At 42.0% G+C, this 14,237-nt stretch overlaps 1 protein-coding gene across 1 annotated transcript in view; it reads right to left on the bottom strand.

The window, feature by feature from the left end:
- The window catches only part of GRM3 (glutamate metabotropic receptor 3), a 246,328-nt gene that overhangs the window by 6,478 nt on the left and 225,613 nt on the right, over positions 1-14,237 (bottom strand). Inside the window, exon 5 of the mRNA XM_086397193.1 lies at positions 8,591-8,765. Within this exon, the coding sequence (XP_086253319.1) occupies positions 8,591-8,765 (175 nt within the window). The remainder of the gene's footprint in view (positions 1-8,590; positions 8,766-14,237) is intronic.

The following is a 14,237-nucleotide window of genomic DNA, read 5'->3' as shown; positions in this document are numbered from 1 at the left end:
TGAGTTCCCTATTATTTTCTACACGTTGCTTATCAACCAACACCTGAGTTATTGTGGAGTACTGGTTTCTCCATGCCCCACCTTGCCTGATGAGAACGCAAGCATCATGAGTATACACTTTGTCTGTTTCATCCATGACCACAGTGCCTACAGCTGAGCCTGGGCACAAAATTCCTTCAATCAAAGTGTGTATTATCCATCAAATTGGTCACATTAACTTGGTTAGTGTTTCCTTTCCCAAAGCCTTTGCAATTACTCCAGGTGAGGTAGAAATGTTAAAAAAAAAAAAAAATGTTTTTCCATATGATTAGGCGTTAAGCTAAGCGCCAAAGAATTGATGCTTTTGAACTGTGGTGTTGGAGAAGACTCTTGAGAGTCCCTTGGACTGCAAGGAGATCCAACCAGTCCATTCTAAAGGAGATCAGTCCTGGGTGTTCTTTGGAAGGAATGATGCTAAAGCTGAAACTCCAGTCCTTTGGCCACCTCATGCGAAGAGTTGACTCACTGGAAAAGACTCTGATGCTGGGAGGGATTAGGGGCAGGAGGAGAAGGGGACGACAGAGGATGAGATGGCTGGATGGCATCACTGACTCAATGGACGTGAGTTTGGGTGAACTCCGGGAGTTGGTGATGGACAGGGAGGCCTGGTGTGCTGCAATTCATGGGGTCCCAAAGAGTCGGACATGACTGAGCGACTAAACTGAGGCATTTTTCTGCTGTAGGCATACAGATATCTCCATTTATGGATGTTCTCTAGAGAATTTCACTTAAAATGTAAAAGAAGTAGATGAAATAGGATATAATAAATTGATGTTAGACCCTTTGCTTTGTTTTAAGGTATTGATCATCTGAAATCAGTGTATGGACAGTATTTGATTAAATACATATTTTCTTTTTTATTGACATATATGCATAGTTCTGAACATGGTATCCTGTTCTTAAAGGCATCATTAAATTTGGGGTTACATGGAAATGCATGTGACTATAAGTATCTCTCATACAATACTAAATTCTCTGGTTTAGGAACTTTCTTTGAACTGCTGTGTTTATGTTCCATTCTAATATACAATACAGAAGAGAAACTATACAATGTAATTTAATTCAAGAAAGTGAGGTTTTTAAAAAACTATGTTAATGGGAGAAGTTATATCTCTGACATAGACATTTAGAGAGGGTCACCATTAACTATATTCCTTTGTCTTCATCAAATCTCGTTTTCGAAGAAACTTTGTGGGCAGCCCTTTTGGAACGCGTCACCTAGTCTGTGTGCAGCCAGGGTGTGGGGATCACAGGGCTTTCACAGAGATGTGATTTATGGTGCTGAACTCCTTGCCACGGGTTTTTGAGAGGAACACAAGTCTGCACCCATGCTGTTAGAACAAGATGACGTTATGTGCTGTGCTTAAGAGAAAGCTTTGAACTTAAAAAAAAGAAATCACTGAATTTGCAGATGCTAAGATTCTCACTGTCAGAATGGTCTCTGAGATGAATTCTGTAACTGAACCGAGGCAGAAACTCCAGAGAGGCCAGAGGAGCCACAGAGACGCCTTTGAGAGTTTTATCTATGACTTCAGTTATCAAATTCCATAAAGTACCTAATAGATGGGACCTTGGTTTTCTCATCTATAAACGTGTTTGTTAGAATACATGATCCATATCATCCCTTGCAGCTCCAGTCTCTGTATTAAGGGAGGTGGGCTATAGTTACTTGGGGAAAACCTAGGAAGATAGTAGAAGTAAAGGGAAAGTGATTTAAAGGCTGTGTAAGAGTGGTTGTGAGACAAGTAAATGGAAATGTCAAATAAAAGGAGAGGTATTAAACATCAGTTCCCTGATGTATATGGGGTTACCTATTATAGCTGGAGACTGTCCTTCCTTCCTCAATGAGGGAGAGAAAGGCAGTAGAAAGAGGTTTTCAGGAGTGCTGTGGACTTGGCTTTCTTAAGGGAAAATGGATTGACGTCTATCTGATTTGGATGCACTAGGTGTATTCTGCCCGAAGCAAATGGCTTAACTTGCTGCAAACTCTAGGCTCTTCCTACATTGGTCAGACAGGATTTATGTTTATAATATACTTATGCCTGTGGCGAAGAAGACCGTCACTTCAGTGTGGGTTGCCAAATAACTTGCTAATTTGCTGGCCAGTCGTCATGAGACTCCCTGAACTGTAAAGTGCAGGTATGTTATACTGTTTTTCTGAACTATCAGTGTAGAGAAGAAACTTGGTATTATGTGCTTTTTTGTCTTTTATAAAGTGCTATTCAGAGTTGAACAGTGGCTTGCCCCTGCCAACTGGGGTATCTTCAAAGCTTGACCACTGATAAGTACAAAATCTGGCCCTCATGCAGTTACTTTTTGTTGCTACAGATCCATGGCACATTATGCTGTGATGCTAGAAGACTGTTCCCTTTACCATTTTGTTTTATTAAAAGACTTTTGCTTGATGTGGGCCATTTTTAAGTCTTTATTTAATTTTTTACAATATCACTTTTGTTTTGGTTTTGTTTTTTTGGCCCTGAGGCATATGGGATATTAGCTCCCAAACCCGGGATTGAACTTGCACCCTCTGCCTTGGAAGGTGAAGTCCTAACCACCGGACTGCAAGGGAAGTCCCTCCCTTGATCTTTTTAGACTACTGCTTTCTTTTTATAATGGGCAAATTCTTGGTAATAATGAATAATTCTATTAATTGAGCTGTTCACACATTACCACCTAAACAAGTGACTTTCTGAATAAGGTTTTGGCAGAAAAAAATCAATCTCCATATGCCCATGGCTCCTCTGGGACCCAAATCTGGGCATCATTAGTTAGCAGAAGCCTCTTGGCTGATCGTAATGATAATGACATACATATATTTGAATGATCACCATGAGCAAGAGAACTACACATCCCCGTAGGACCATGTCTGGGTACATAATAGCTCTGAAGACTATTGGGCACACTCCATTTCTCTCTTCTCCCCTCAGTCTATGCTGATGCAAACTCATATCAGTGTCAACAACATTCTAACCTGCACAGGCCCTATAGGATTTTATGGTGTGAAACCTTACATGTTCACCCAGCTTGTCCCCCTCAAAATGATGCCATTTTGAGGGGGACAGCTGTACACTTACACTGTACACCCATGCTGGTAGAACAAGACACTGCCAGGTGAAATGGGAAAGGAAAGGCTTTTATTTTTAAAAAATCATTCAATTTGCAGATATTAAGATTCTCAGCATACGTTCTTGATTGCCTTACTTTGGGGATCAGCTCTGGGAAGATCCTTTGCTTCTAAAGCTGATCAAAACAAAGAATGACCTCTTTTTTCCTCTTCCAAATATGAAGGCTGTTTGCTTATGTGTGTGGGTGTGGGAACAGCATTACAAGTAGGACTTTAGGATATCAGGGTCTCTGAGATCTACTGCTATCGGATGTCTGTTCCTACCTTCACCTTTAGTAATTTTTTTTTTTTTTGAGGGGCCTGATGCTTCTATGAAAGAAATACCTTCCTTTGAGTGTTCTGAGGGTGGTGGGGAAATAACTGTGCTGAGATGTAGCTCTTGGCATCACGAAGCAAAGGACAGGACTTCAAAACAGCTCTCCTTCTCTGAACCCAGGGCCTCCTTCCTCTTTGAGACTCATATAAAGGATGCTCTCTGCTCTTCACTGATAGCAGTGGATGAAGTAGACGGGTTGCCTTCAGCCGAGGTTCTCAAAATGTTTTCCTTGACCATTTCTATTGAACCAGCTGGAGTATCTGTTATGGACCAGATTTCTGGCCTTTACCAAGAATCCATGATACAAAGGTTCTGGAGACAGGGTCTGGGAACCTCCATTTCAAATGTGTGTGTGTGTGTGTGTGTGTGTTTTTAAATACATAAATATTGGGAACACTTAGCCTATGGGCACATTTAGTGGGAAAAAGTTACTGTTTCCTTTATTTTTATTATTCTGAATATAGTTAATCAGATGCAACTAAAATTGTTCTCTCTTATATACAGTAATATGTAAACACTTCTCAGATTGTGGATCTTCCAGGATGTCCTTAACCATGTTCTTTCTTCCATGCCTGCTTCTGAGTTTGGCCATTCTTTTGTATCTTTTTGGAGCAACTGCCCAGCTTTTAAAACCCAATAACTGATACTCTTTCTACTATCAACCACCTTAGCTGCTGTCAGGGAGCTCACTTACACTCCAAAGTGGAGGGATGTGGTATCTCTGCTATTCTCTTGCCAGAGAATTAACTGCAAGTTAATGTGGCCACACCTTTCAGTCAAGGTGAGTTCTAGGTATTGCGTGTGTCATGTCACTTAATCTCTGCTAAGAGTACAGTGCTGGATGGATATAGGATTTGGAGGGTGTAGCATGATGGAAATGGCCACACATTCTCTGAGAAGTGGGGTCTTCATCCCTCCCCTTGAATTAGGGTAGGGTCTGTCATGCTTTCCAGGTCCCACATGGAGAGGTGTTCCACCAGTTTGCCATATGAGAGAGTGAACCACTGTGTTCTCTCCAGATTAGCTCAGTCTCAGCCGACAGCACAGAAGGACCCCAGTAAAGCCCTCGTAGGGCAGACGGACTGCTCAGTCCAGCCCTGCCTGAATTCCTGACCCACAAAACCAAGAGACATAATAAAAGGGCGTTCTTTTAAACCACTAAATTTTGGGGGAAGTTTGTTATGTGGGAATAGATAACTAAATGTGTCTCTGTGGGGGCAACTTTGTTGCTATACCAGCTGACTCTCATCCATACATGGGGTTTTTGTTTTTACCTCTGAAGGAAGTAAGTCAGAAAGTCAGCAGCAACATTGTAGCAATAACCCGATGGAATAACATGCTTGCGAATACTCACCAGGAGAATACAAATTATGTACAATGTAAGAAAAGCATATGCTTTACTTAATGAACTCAGAACAGTTTAAGGATTTTTTCTTGATTACTTAAAAAACATACTTCCCAGTATTTAGGAGTGAAATGAATATTAATTGAACTGAATCTATAATTGAGGAAACAGGCACTGAGATGTTAAACCAATTGCTCAAATTTTCACCATAGTGGGTCAGTAGCATGTTTATCGGAGAAGGCAATGGCACCCCACTCCAGTACTCTTGCCTGGAGAATCCCATGAATGGAGGAGCCTGGTGGGCTACAGTCCATGGGGTCGCTAAGAGTCAGACACGACTGAGCGACTTCACTTTCACGTTTCACTTTCATGCCTTGGAGAAGGAAATGGCAACCCACTCCAGTGTTCTTGCCTGGAGAATCCCAGGGATGGTGGAGCCTGGCGGGCTGCCGTCTATGGGGTTGCACAGAGTCGGACACGACTGACTCAACTTAGCAGCAGCAGCAGCATGTTTATACCTATAACTAGATTCCATAGATCAATGGCTTTCAAATTTCTTTAATGGCAATTCATAGAAATAGATGTTTTACCTGAACCTGGTATCCATATATAAACTTGAGCAAACTTCACGAAATGCTATTTACCCTATTACATGTGATGCACTCTAAGATACTTTATATTTTCTTTTAAAAAATGCTGGTCAAAGCTACTAAATCAATTTCATGACCCATTCATGGATTACATTCTATAGCATGAAAAACACTACCCTAGACACTAAGCTTCCTGGGACCAGGGATTCTATCCTATTCATTGTGTACAACAGGTGCTTAGAAATTTCTGGTGTATGGAAGGCATTCAAGCATTTAATAATTGAATGAATTTCATGGCAATGGTTCCAATGTATTAAAATGGGAAGGATACTAATCACAAATCAGAAAATCCATTGTCAATACTTGAATCCTTGTGAAATAACGTCTCTTATTTTCTTGCTATAAAATAGAACTCATTATATCCAGTATTCATGGGATAAAATGAGCCCATAAATATAAAACTATTGTGAGCAAAAGACAAAGAATTATAAGTAAAAAATCAATGGATTTGTTACTTATGCACTTTGAAATTGCCTAGAACATAACAAAAGTACTTCACTTTGTTACTTTAGAAAGAAAGACAGACAGACATTGAAGTCGCTCAATAGTGTCCAACTCTTAGCGACCCCATGGACTGTAGCCTACCAGGCTCCTCTGTCCATAGGATTTTCCAGGCAAGAATACTGGAGTGGGTTGCCATTTCCTTCTCCAGGAGATCTTCCCGACCTAGGGATCAAACCCGAGTCTCCCACATTATAGGCAGACGCTTTACTGTCTGAGCCACCAGGGAAGTCAAAATTTATCTTATTTGTTACTTTAATGCCACTTAATTAATTTGGATTAATTAGAGGAAAGTCATGGGGAAAATGAGGTCTAAATTTAGACTTTTTAAAAGATAAAAAATGAAATTTCATTGAGTGACAAAGCAGTCCTAAACTGCTGGGCTGGTAGACGTCTGTGTTGAAGTACTGGCTGGGCCGCTAGCAGATTAGACACAGTGACAGCTGGAGCATAGCCGTGGCAGCTGCATCGCATTGCTTTTGTGTCAATGGATGTTTCTGAAATTCTGAGGAGAGACTTGATAGGGTAAAATGCCTTTGTTACCTCTTCAGGAATTTATTAATTCCTAGTCTATGCATCAGAAAATGCCACCATTTCTAAATTACTTTAGTTTGGACATATGAGATTTGAAAAATGTCTGTGAAAGACTTGGGGATTTTGACAACTTGTTTTAATAACAACTAAGAGTTCTAAGCTTTCAACAAGACTCTCTTCACCCAGAGGTAAATCATGCTGCACAGCCTAGGGTAACCTTTCTTTTGTTTTCCCTCCAAAGCCTACCAAGTACCTTGTCCATGGGAAATTTCCTGTTTCAAGTAGCAGCATGCAGTGGTGTGGTGCCCTGGTTTGGGAAATCGGAGAAACTGTCTCTAAGTTCTGGTTCTGCCACTTTCAATATGTGTGCCCTCGGATAGGTTTCTTTATCTCCTAGAGTTGTGAGCGTTAAATAAGCTATATCATGCGTGCACACATGTGTGAAGTATTTAGCACAATGCCCAGCACAAAGGAAACAATAAATGATAGTTCCTCTTAGCTCCATTACTGTTTTTGTTTTTATTAGTTATTACATGCTAGCTTTTTCTTGTCTGGATTAGCTGTTATAGTTTGGCTGCTAGACAAGAGATTTGTTTGCTCAAGACATAAGCATGTTTCTTTGTGGCTCAGACAGTAAGGACTCTGCCTGCAATGCAGGAGACCCAGGTTCAATCCCTGAGTTGGGAATATCCTCCGGAGAAGGGAATGGCTACCCACTCCAGTATTCTTGCCTGCAAAATCCCATGGATAGAGGAGCCTGGTGGGCTGTATAGTCCATGGGGTCACAGAGAGTTGGACACATGGAAAATGATGTCACAGGTTTTACCAGGTCCTGGGACTCAGCCATTGTGACACCTGGAAATTGAGCCGAAAATAAATAAGGTGTCCATCTCTATAGCAGCTGAGACTGGGGAGGAGTGGTATACTCAGCGCGTCCCTGAAAGGTGCTGGCAGCTCTCAGTCTTCCCTTTGTTTGCGAGGGAAAGGACTGCACTATAAAATTCTATATGTTGTTGAAGAAACTGGGGCACTAATGCGATTGCTCACTCTGTGATGCTGAGCTATTTTGAAGTTTTCTTTCTAATCGGCTTGGGGCAAAATTGTGAAGTAGTCATTTGTCTCTGTCACTTTCAGCCCTTCGCCCCCACACTTTCCCTTCTTCATCCTTCTGTCAGTGAATTTCTCCTACTTCATACCACAGATTAGCTGAAAATGGCTTAAAAGGTTGTCCCCTTTAGGTACATTTGTGCTTTGGATGACTCTAAAGAATTAAATGCTTCTCTAAGGATAGTTTCAGAGACTTGCAGGCCAAGAGGAGAGAGAATTCTGATTGGGAGTTACCTGGTATCTTTCACTTCACATTGCCTTCTCAGCTGGTTGTTAGCTGAAAAAACATTGTGTCTTTGTAATAGGAGGTAGATCTAGTCCAAATTTTCCAAGGTGTATTCCAAGGGATGTGAGTTGGTTTTCTTGTGGTTAGATACTTTTAAGAAACTGTAAATAACAGAATGAAACAGGTTTCCTTGCTGTAGAGATTCTTAGAACCTTTAACGTGCTCATGTCAAAGGACGTACTTTGAACTTCCAAGTGGGTATTTAGGTTGCTGCATTTTCCGTCTTATTTGATTATCTTCCTCTTTTACTTTTTATGAAGCACCTTCAGCATCTATGTGACACAAAACACACTTTATAGAGCACCAATCTAGTCCAGCCCTCTAGACCACCTAGGGGAGGAAGCAGTAAAGTGATGTGCTCACGGTTCACTATTGACCTGGTTGGACTAGAAATTTGGTTGTCTGAGTCCACAACATCCTTAAAAATCCCAGTTGTGGTCGTGGGTTTAATATCTGTCATCTCAGCTAGACTGAATACAGGAACTTGCCCTCTTCCATTGTCATTGTATTGTTAGCAGCCAGCACAGCACCGGGCACACAGTGATTAACCAGCACTTTTTAAAACTGAATTGAGATTGATTATGGGCAGACATGTGTTGTCCGTTTCTATGTCTACTGTTCCCCCTCCCAGCCTGCTCCCTACCACAATGCTATGTTTGAAGGGGTCCGTGTCAAGTGCCATACTTACACTGAGAATATGTGGTCCCAGTTCCACTGACACTGAACCTGTTCAAGTGCAGCCTGTGCGTGACCACATTCTTCTGGGGTTGAAACAGGATGATGTGCACCTTAGGTGCAAACAGACATCCCAGGACCACGAAGCCACTCAGGCTAACAGAGATGCACATGGTAGTTGTCTGCACCTACAAGAAAAGGTTGCCTAGTTAGGTATCTTGACTATAAATCCAATACAGTGGTCAACTGAAGAGCTAAAAAATAGAGCAAACTGAAAAAACCAGATCATCTACAGTTCTATTCTTATTCTAGCCAAACCAATACAGCAATTATGTTGAATCTTCTGAGCCTGGGATCCACAGGGAACCATTGCTGAGGATTTGTAAGCAAACACTCTTTGTGATGGGTGTTCCTCAAGGCTTGCCAAGACTTCCCATGGACTTTCTTGCTTTGTTTGTTTTCTTCAGTATATTTGTATAAAAGATACTTCTGCAGAGCTACTGAAGTCAGAATCTTAAGTAGTAAAATATCAGTACTAAGTACTAAGTGATGGAGTGACTCGATGTCTGATGGTTTGAGTTAATCAACTTGGCTTGTTTAAGGTATACTATATTAAGAACAAATTTGATCCTGTTTCATATTTCTGTCTCTCTTTCATGCTGGGGGTGCTGCCTATCTGCTCTTGGTTTCCTTACTCAATAGTGGGGGACAGTGTCAATTTTCTTCTAGGTACCGACTCTTAAGCATTTCATTAGCATCTCTCTGGAATTTTGATACATCAGATACTCACTAGTCCATCTTCGTTTCCCTTTCTTTCAAAGAAAGAATTTTCCCTTTATCCCTGAAAGCAAACCTCAGAACTGGGTTTTATCATCTCCTCTTTTTATTCTCTTGCCTCCACTCTTCATCTTCTCTGATCTTCTCATTTGTCCTGGCTTCACCTCCCATAAATTTTTCTGGAAAATCCTAAATTAGATTCTACATATTTAATCACTCTTAGTATGAAAAATGGCAATTAATTATTTCTTCTATCAGTTTCTACTCAGAGTAGCTATGGTAAATCCTAGAGTCATTTTAGAGTTCTTTTTCCTTTTTCTTAAGGCAATGCTATTACCAGATAGCAATAATTTCTCATGCCCCAAAGTGTCTGACCTTCTTCTATAATCAAGGAAAACTGAAGACTGAACAATTAACTAGAAGAGCCACATAGTTTCAGAAGATTTCTTCCTGTTTCTGATTTTTTAAAAAATCAGGTTACATGTATTTCATAACTCTTCAGAATCTGCCTTTACTTTAATTGCTGAAAGTAAATCTCTCCTCACTGTCTTAAAGCTTCTGCTCCCCTAACCACTCCAGTGCTCTCCAACTTGGTCCCTGATTTCAGGCTCCTTTAACTTCTCAGAAAAGTCTACTATCTAATTCCATGATGGAAAAGCCTTGATCAATCATAACTATGTTATTCATAGCAAGCCCATTACTAGCACAATTGTTTTACATAGATATATAAAACATGTTATTAGAACTGTGTTCTCCCTGCCTCGGATCTGACTGTGGTGCCGGTATGAGAGGGATCACTTATCCCATGAGGGTGAGACAGGTTCAAATGTGCACATTTTCTAAACCTTTTCTAAAAACACTTCTATAAATGTGAAACTCATCACACGTTTTAAGACATTACAAGGAGAGGAGGAGGAAGGCTTTTGTGAGAAGAGCTTGCACAAAGTTGTATTGTGAATTCCACATCCTCTCTACTATAGGGGGATTGTACCCATCTCCTCACTTAAAGTCTAGAGAGAAGGGCATTGGTGTGGCCATTCACAGAAGGTCTGACGCTTTTTCTGTGGAGGGAAGATGCTCTGACTGGGAGCCTGATTCCTAGGTGAGAAATGGCCAGTTACTTTTGTACCACAGCAAGGAGACTTGTGAATGTGTTGAAATAGCCCTTAAGAATTTATCAAAGCAGAGGCTATGTGAGTGGGATGCTGGACAAGATGAGCCACGGGATAGAGAACCATTGGGGGGAATCTAAGGGCCATGTGGAGGGGCCTGGAGTCTTTCCCAGCATGGGAAGGAGGCTGGAGGGGGAACAGCTGGATGTTCTGGGCCTAAGTGTGACAACTTAGAGTAGAAAATTGCCAGCCAACTCACTCAAGGACCTGCAAGAAAAAAAAAAAAAAAAAACAGCAGGAAATTTCTGATAATCACATGAAAACATCCTTTAATCATCTTCCAGATTATCCCAAGGATGTGTCTTTAGCCACTGGGGACTCAAAGATCATAAAGCCATCCTGTTACATAAGAACTGATCTACTTCTTCCTTATTACTCTTTAACCAGAGCTGAGGGGAGAGCAGCTGGTGGACTGGGGACTATGAGCTGGGAGAAAGGGGAAACCAACTGCTACCGCTTGAAGGCAGGCCAGACTGCAGGAGAAAATAAGATTGAATGTTAAGTCAGGATATGGTTTTGATAATTACATGGGCAAGGCATTTGAATTTCCTAACAGACTGTTTCCCACTGAACATTATTGTAGGACCTTATGTTACCTAAGGGCGCACAAAGTCATGGACCTCTTGAGCATGGTCGCCTGTCGTTCGTCCCAACACTAACACGGTGCCTTATGTGGTGAACACCCTGTGTTTTTGTTCTCTTCACTGGGATTTCCATCCAGGGCTGGGGGGTGATTACTCTCACTCACTACTAAGGGAACAATGGGAGGCAAAACTAAAGGTGCGTTTTGGTCACAGTTTATGCTGCAAAATTAAAAGGTACTTCTTAATTTTTTTTCAAAACCCAAGTATCAGCCTCATAGTTTCAGTTGCCAAATTCCTTCTATAAATCACACTATAAAAAGTCTGCACTTACATATAATTATTTGTCCTGTATCTTTGAACATTCCCAGTTCACGCTGCTCTGTTTTCATCTTCCTCAAGCTCCTAGCAACGCCTGACATGGTTAACCATTTCCTGGATACATTCTTCCCTCACGGACAGTTCCTCATCTGGGTTACTAACTCAGTTTGCTAACTTTTTTCTCTTCTACCTGAGCTCTAAGTGCTGGAGTGTCTCAGAACTCAGTTTTGGACACTCTTCCCTTCACCATCTCATTGAGTTCCAGGGTATAAGTACTTCCTGTGTGGATGATATTCACACATGTAGTACTACTTCCAGCTTATCCTCTGGGCTTCCAAACCTATACACTCAACTGCTGTCTTGGCGTATCGTTGTGGATATGTAGTAGGCAAATCAGAATGAATCTGTAAGCAGAACTTGATCCTTTCCTCCAAGTGTCTCCATTTAAGTGGCACCAAATGCCACCCAACTGTGCAGCCCCAAACCTGAGAGTCATCCTCAATTTTTCCATTTCTCTTACACCCACACTTCCAGTCCAATAGCAAGTAGTATTTGTTCTTTTGGAAGATAATCCTCTATGATCTCTTGGGCTTCTATATCTTTCAAGCAGCGGCTCTGACTGCCTTTGTTCCAAACTTTCTTTTCAAGAGATTTTTATTGCAAAGAGCCTTAAGAGATGGAGATAGTGTCTGTGAAACAAGGGACCAGCATATCATCCATTAGAGAAGACTCGGGTTCCCTAATCTCACAGTTCCTCCGGGTAATGCCACCACTGACTATGCGGTGGTTACAGTCCCCTTTGCCTAGTCTGCAGAAAGTAGGGCTCAGGGAACCAGAGCCAATGCTAGATTTCCAGCTACTGCTATTGCTTTGACTTATAAAGTCCTTTTTGTCAGCGTCCACAAGACTGTGGCAGGCTAGCATGGTAAATTAGAATAAGTTGAGTAAAATCCAGACTTTATGGTCTTTGACAGCTGTGACAGTGAGATTGGAAAGGTTTTCTCAAAGAGGAAATGTGGGCTGATTAACAGGCCTCGAGAGAAGTCCAGAGAATCTGTAGCAAACAGGTTGACCAAACTATGTGGTCATCCAAGCAATAAATAGTGCTCCACTTTATTGCCATCAATGAAGAAGATTTGAGGGATGGGGTCACAGGCTGAGTACCAGGAAGTGGGTTTAGATAGAGCTGCTGGACCAGTACTGAGATCGCTGCTGACTCTCCTGTGGGCATGGGGTGGATTTCCTCCCTATTCTGATTCGGGTCCTTGATGGGCAGAAAGTTCCACTCTTTTTCACACAAAAGATGCAGGGACATGTGACTACGCTGACCATGAAAAGAGAAACCTTGCAGAGACAAGGTGAATCACTGGGACTTTGCCTGCCTCCCCTGGAAGATGAGGGAGGCAGATGACTATTGCTTGTGAAGGAGGAATGGCAACAGCTGAGCCCCTTATGGCTCATCCCCTGCTGTAGTCTCTCCTGCCAAACTTAGATCCATTCCAAGATGACAAAGGTCTCAGCTTTTTTACAGTGGAAACTGGGCTGCAGAAAAGGAGCTTTGGTCCTTTCTATGAGATTTCCCTGAAACAGAATAATGCTTTGGAAGACCATAGATGAGGCACTGACTAGTATTGGGGCTTTTACTGACCTGCATTGTGTTTAAAATGCTGACAAAAGTGCCACACCAAAGAATGAGAAACTGATGTGAGGAAATCTAGAGAGATTCTTACAGTCGGCTGCAGCGCTGGAACACTTGCCTAGCTCTATGCTAAAACCAGGCAAGACACTAAGCGATGTCATCGTGTTGAGATAGCAGATGCCCTGAGTTGGGACGGATGCCTTTAAAAATGTTGCTGTCTATGTGAGTCAGTGCCAAATAAGCTGAAATACACAAACAACATTCCCTAGGCAGATAGCTACCTGGCTCTGGCCTCCTGAGTCAAGTGGTCCCCAAAGTTGAACAGTGACAATAATGATGATCTTGCCATTCAGTTCAAGGTTCTGGGTGCTCAGAAACATTGGATCTTCATTCACTTGAACCATGCATAGCTCTACATTCTTGAAACACAGAGCAAAGGTGCTTTCCTTCCTGGCACGCAGATTTGCCTGCTGCCTGCTTCTTCCCTTACTCTCCATCCTGACTGCAGCTGCCTTAAGAAGACAGGAAGGACTGGGTGAAAGTCTCCCCGTCCCCAGGGGGAGCTGCCAACTGTATGCACCAGACCCAGTATGCTGGGAAACTTTGGGGAAGTAAGAACTCAAATATTTATGCTCTGTTGGTTACAAACAACCAAGTCACCATCCTACCCAGACCCGTTAGGGAGAGGTTAGGGCTGGGATCAGAATGAGACAAGTGAGGCACTTGCTTGAGAGGGAGATTTAAGGAGGCATCCCAAACTCAGAAGTCAATGACATTTTATTGCAACGTTTCTTAAAAAATTCTTGCTAAAAGCCTATGATGAACACAATACCCACCTTTTAAAAAAAGGATAAGACAGGTAACAGTGCTGGGCAGATTCAAAGAGAAGGTGAAAGGTCACTAACACTGATCTTGTCCTGATGACTGTGTGTGCAGGGGTCACCAGCCCACTCTGCGTTGCCAGTGGAAACTGGGAAGCCTACACCAATGCTGATGTTCTGGCTACAGTGGTGGCCGTGAGTGATAAAGTCCTTTGTCTCTGAATCAGGAGTCTCGTGTCTTCTGTCAGCATCCCAGAAACTGTGGTGGACTCACCTGTTAGACTGCGGGATGGTTTAAAAACTCTTCACAGTTCCTGACAGGTTCTGTCTCCTTCACTGACATCCTACC

Source organism: Bos grunniens, chromosome 4 (assembly GCF_055505025.1).
Source record: "Bos grunniens cultivar Pamir isolate PY7600 chromosome 4, Bosgru_T2T1.0, whole genome shotgun sequence".
Classification (NCBI taxonomy): Eukaryota; Metazoa; Chordata; class Mammalia; order Artiodactyla; family Bovidae; genus Bos; species Bos grunniens.
The sequence above is the reverse complement of the archived record's forward strand: the minus strand, read 5'-3'. Positions and strand labels throughout refer to the sequence as shown.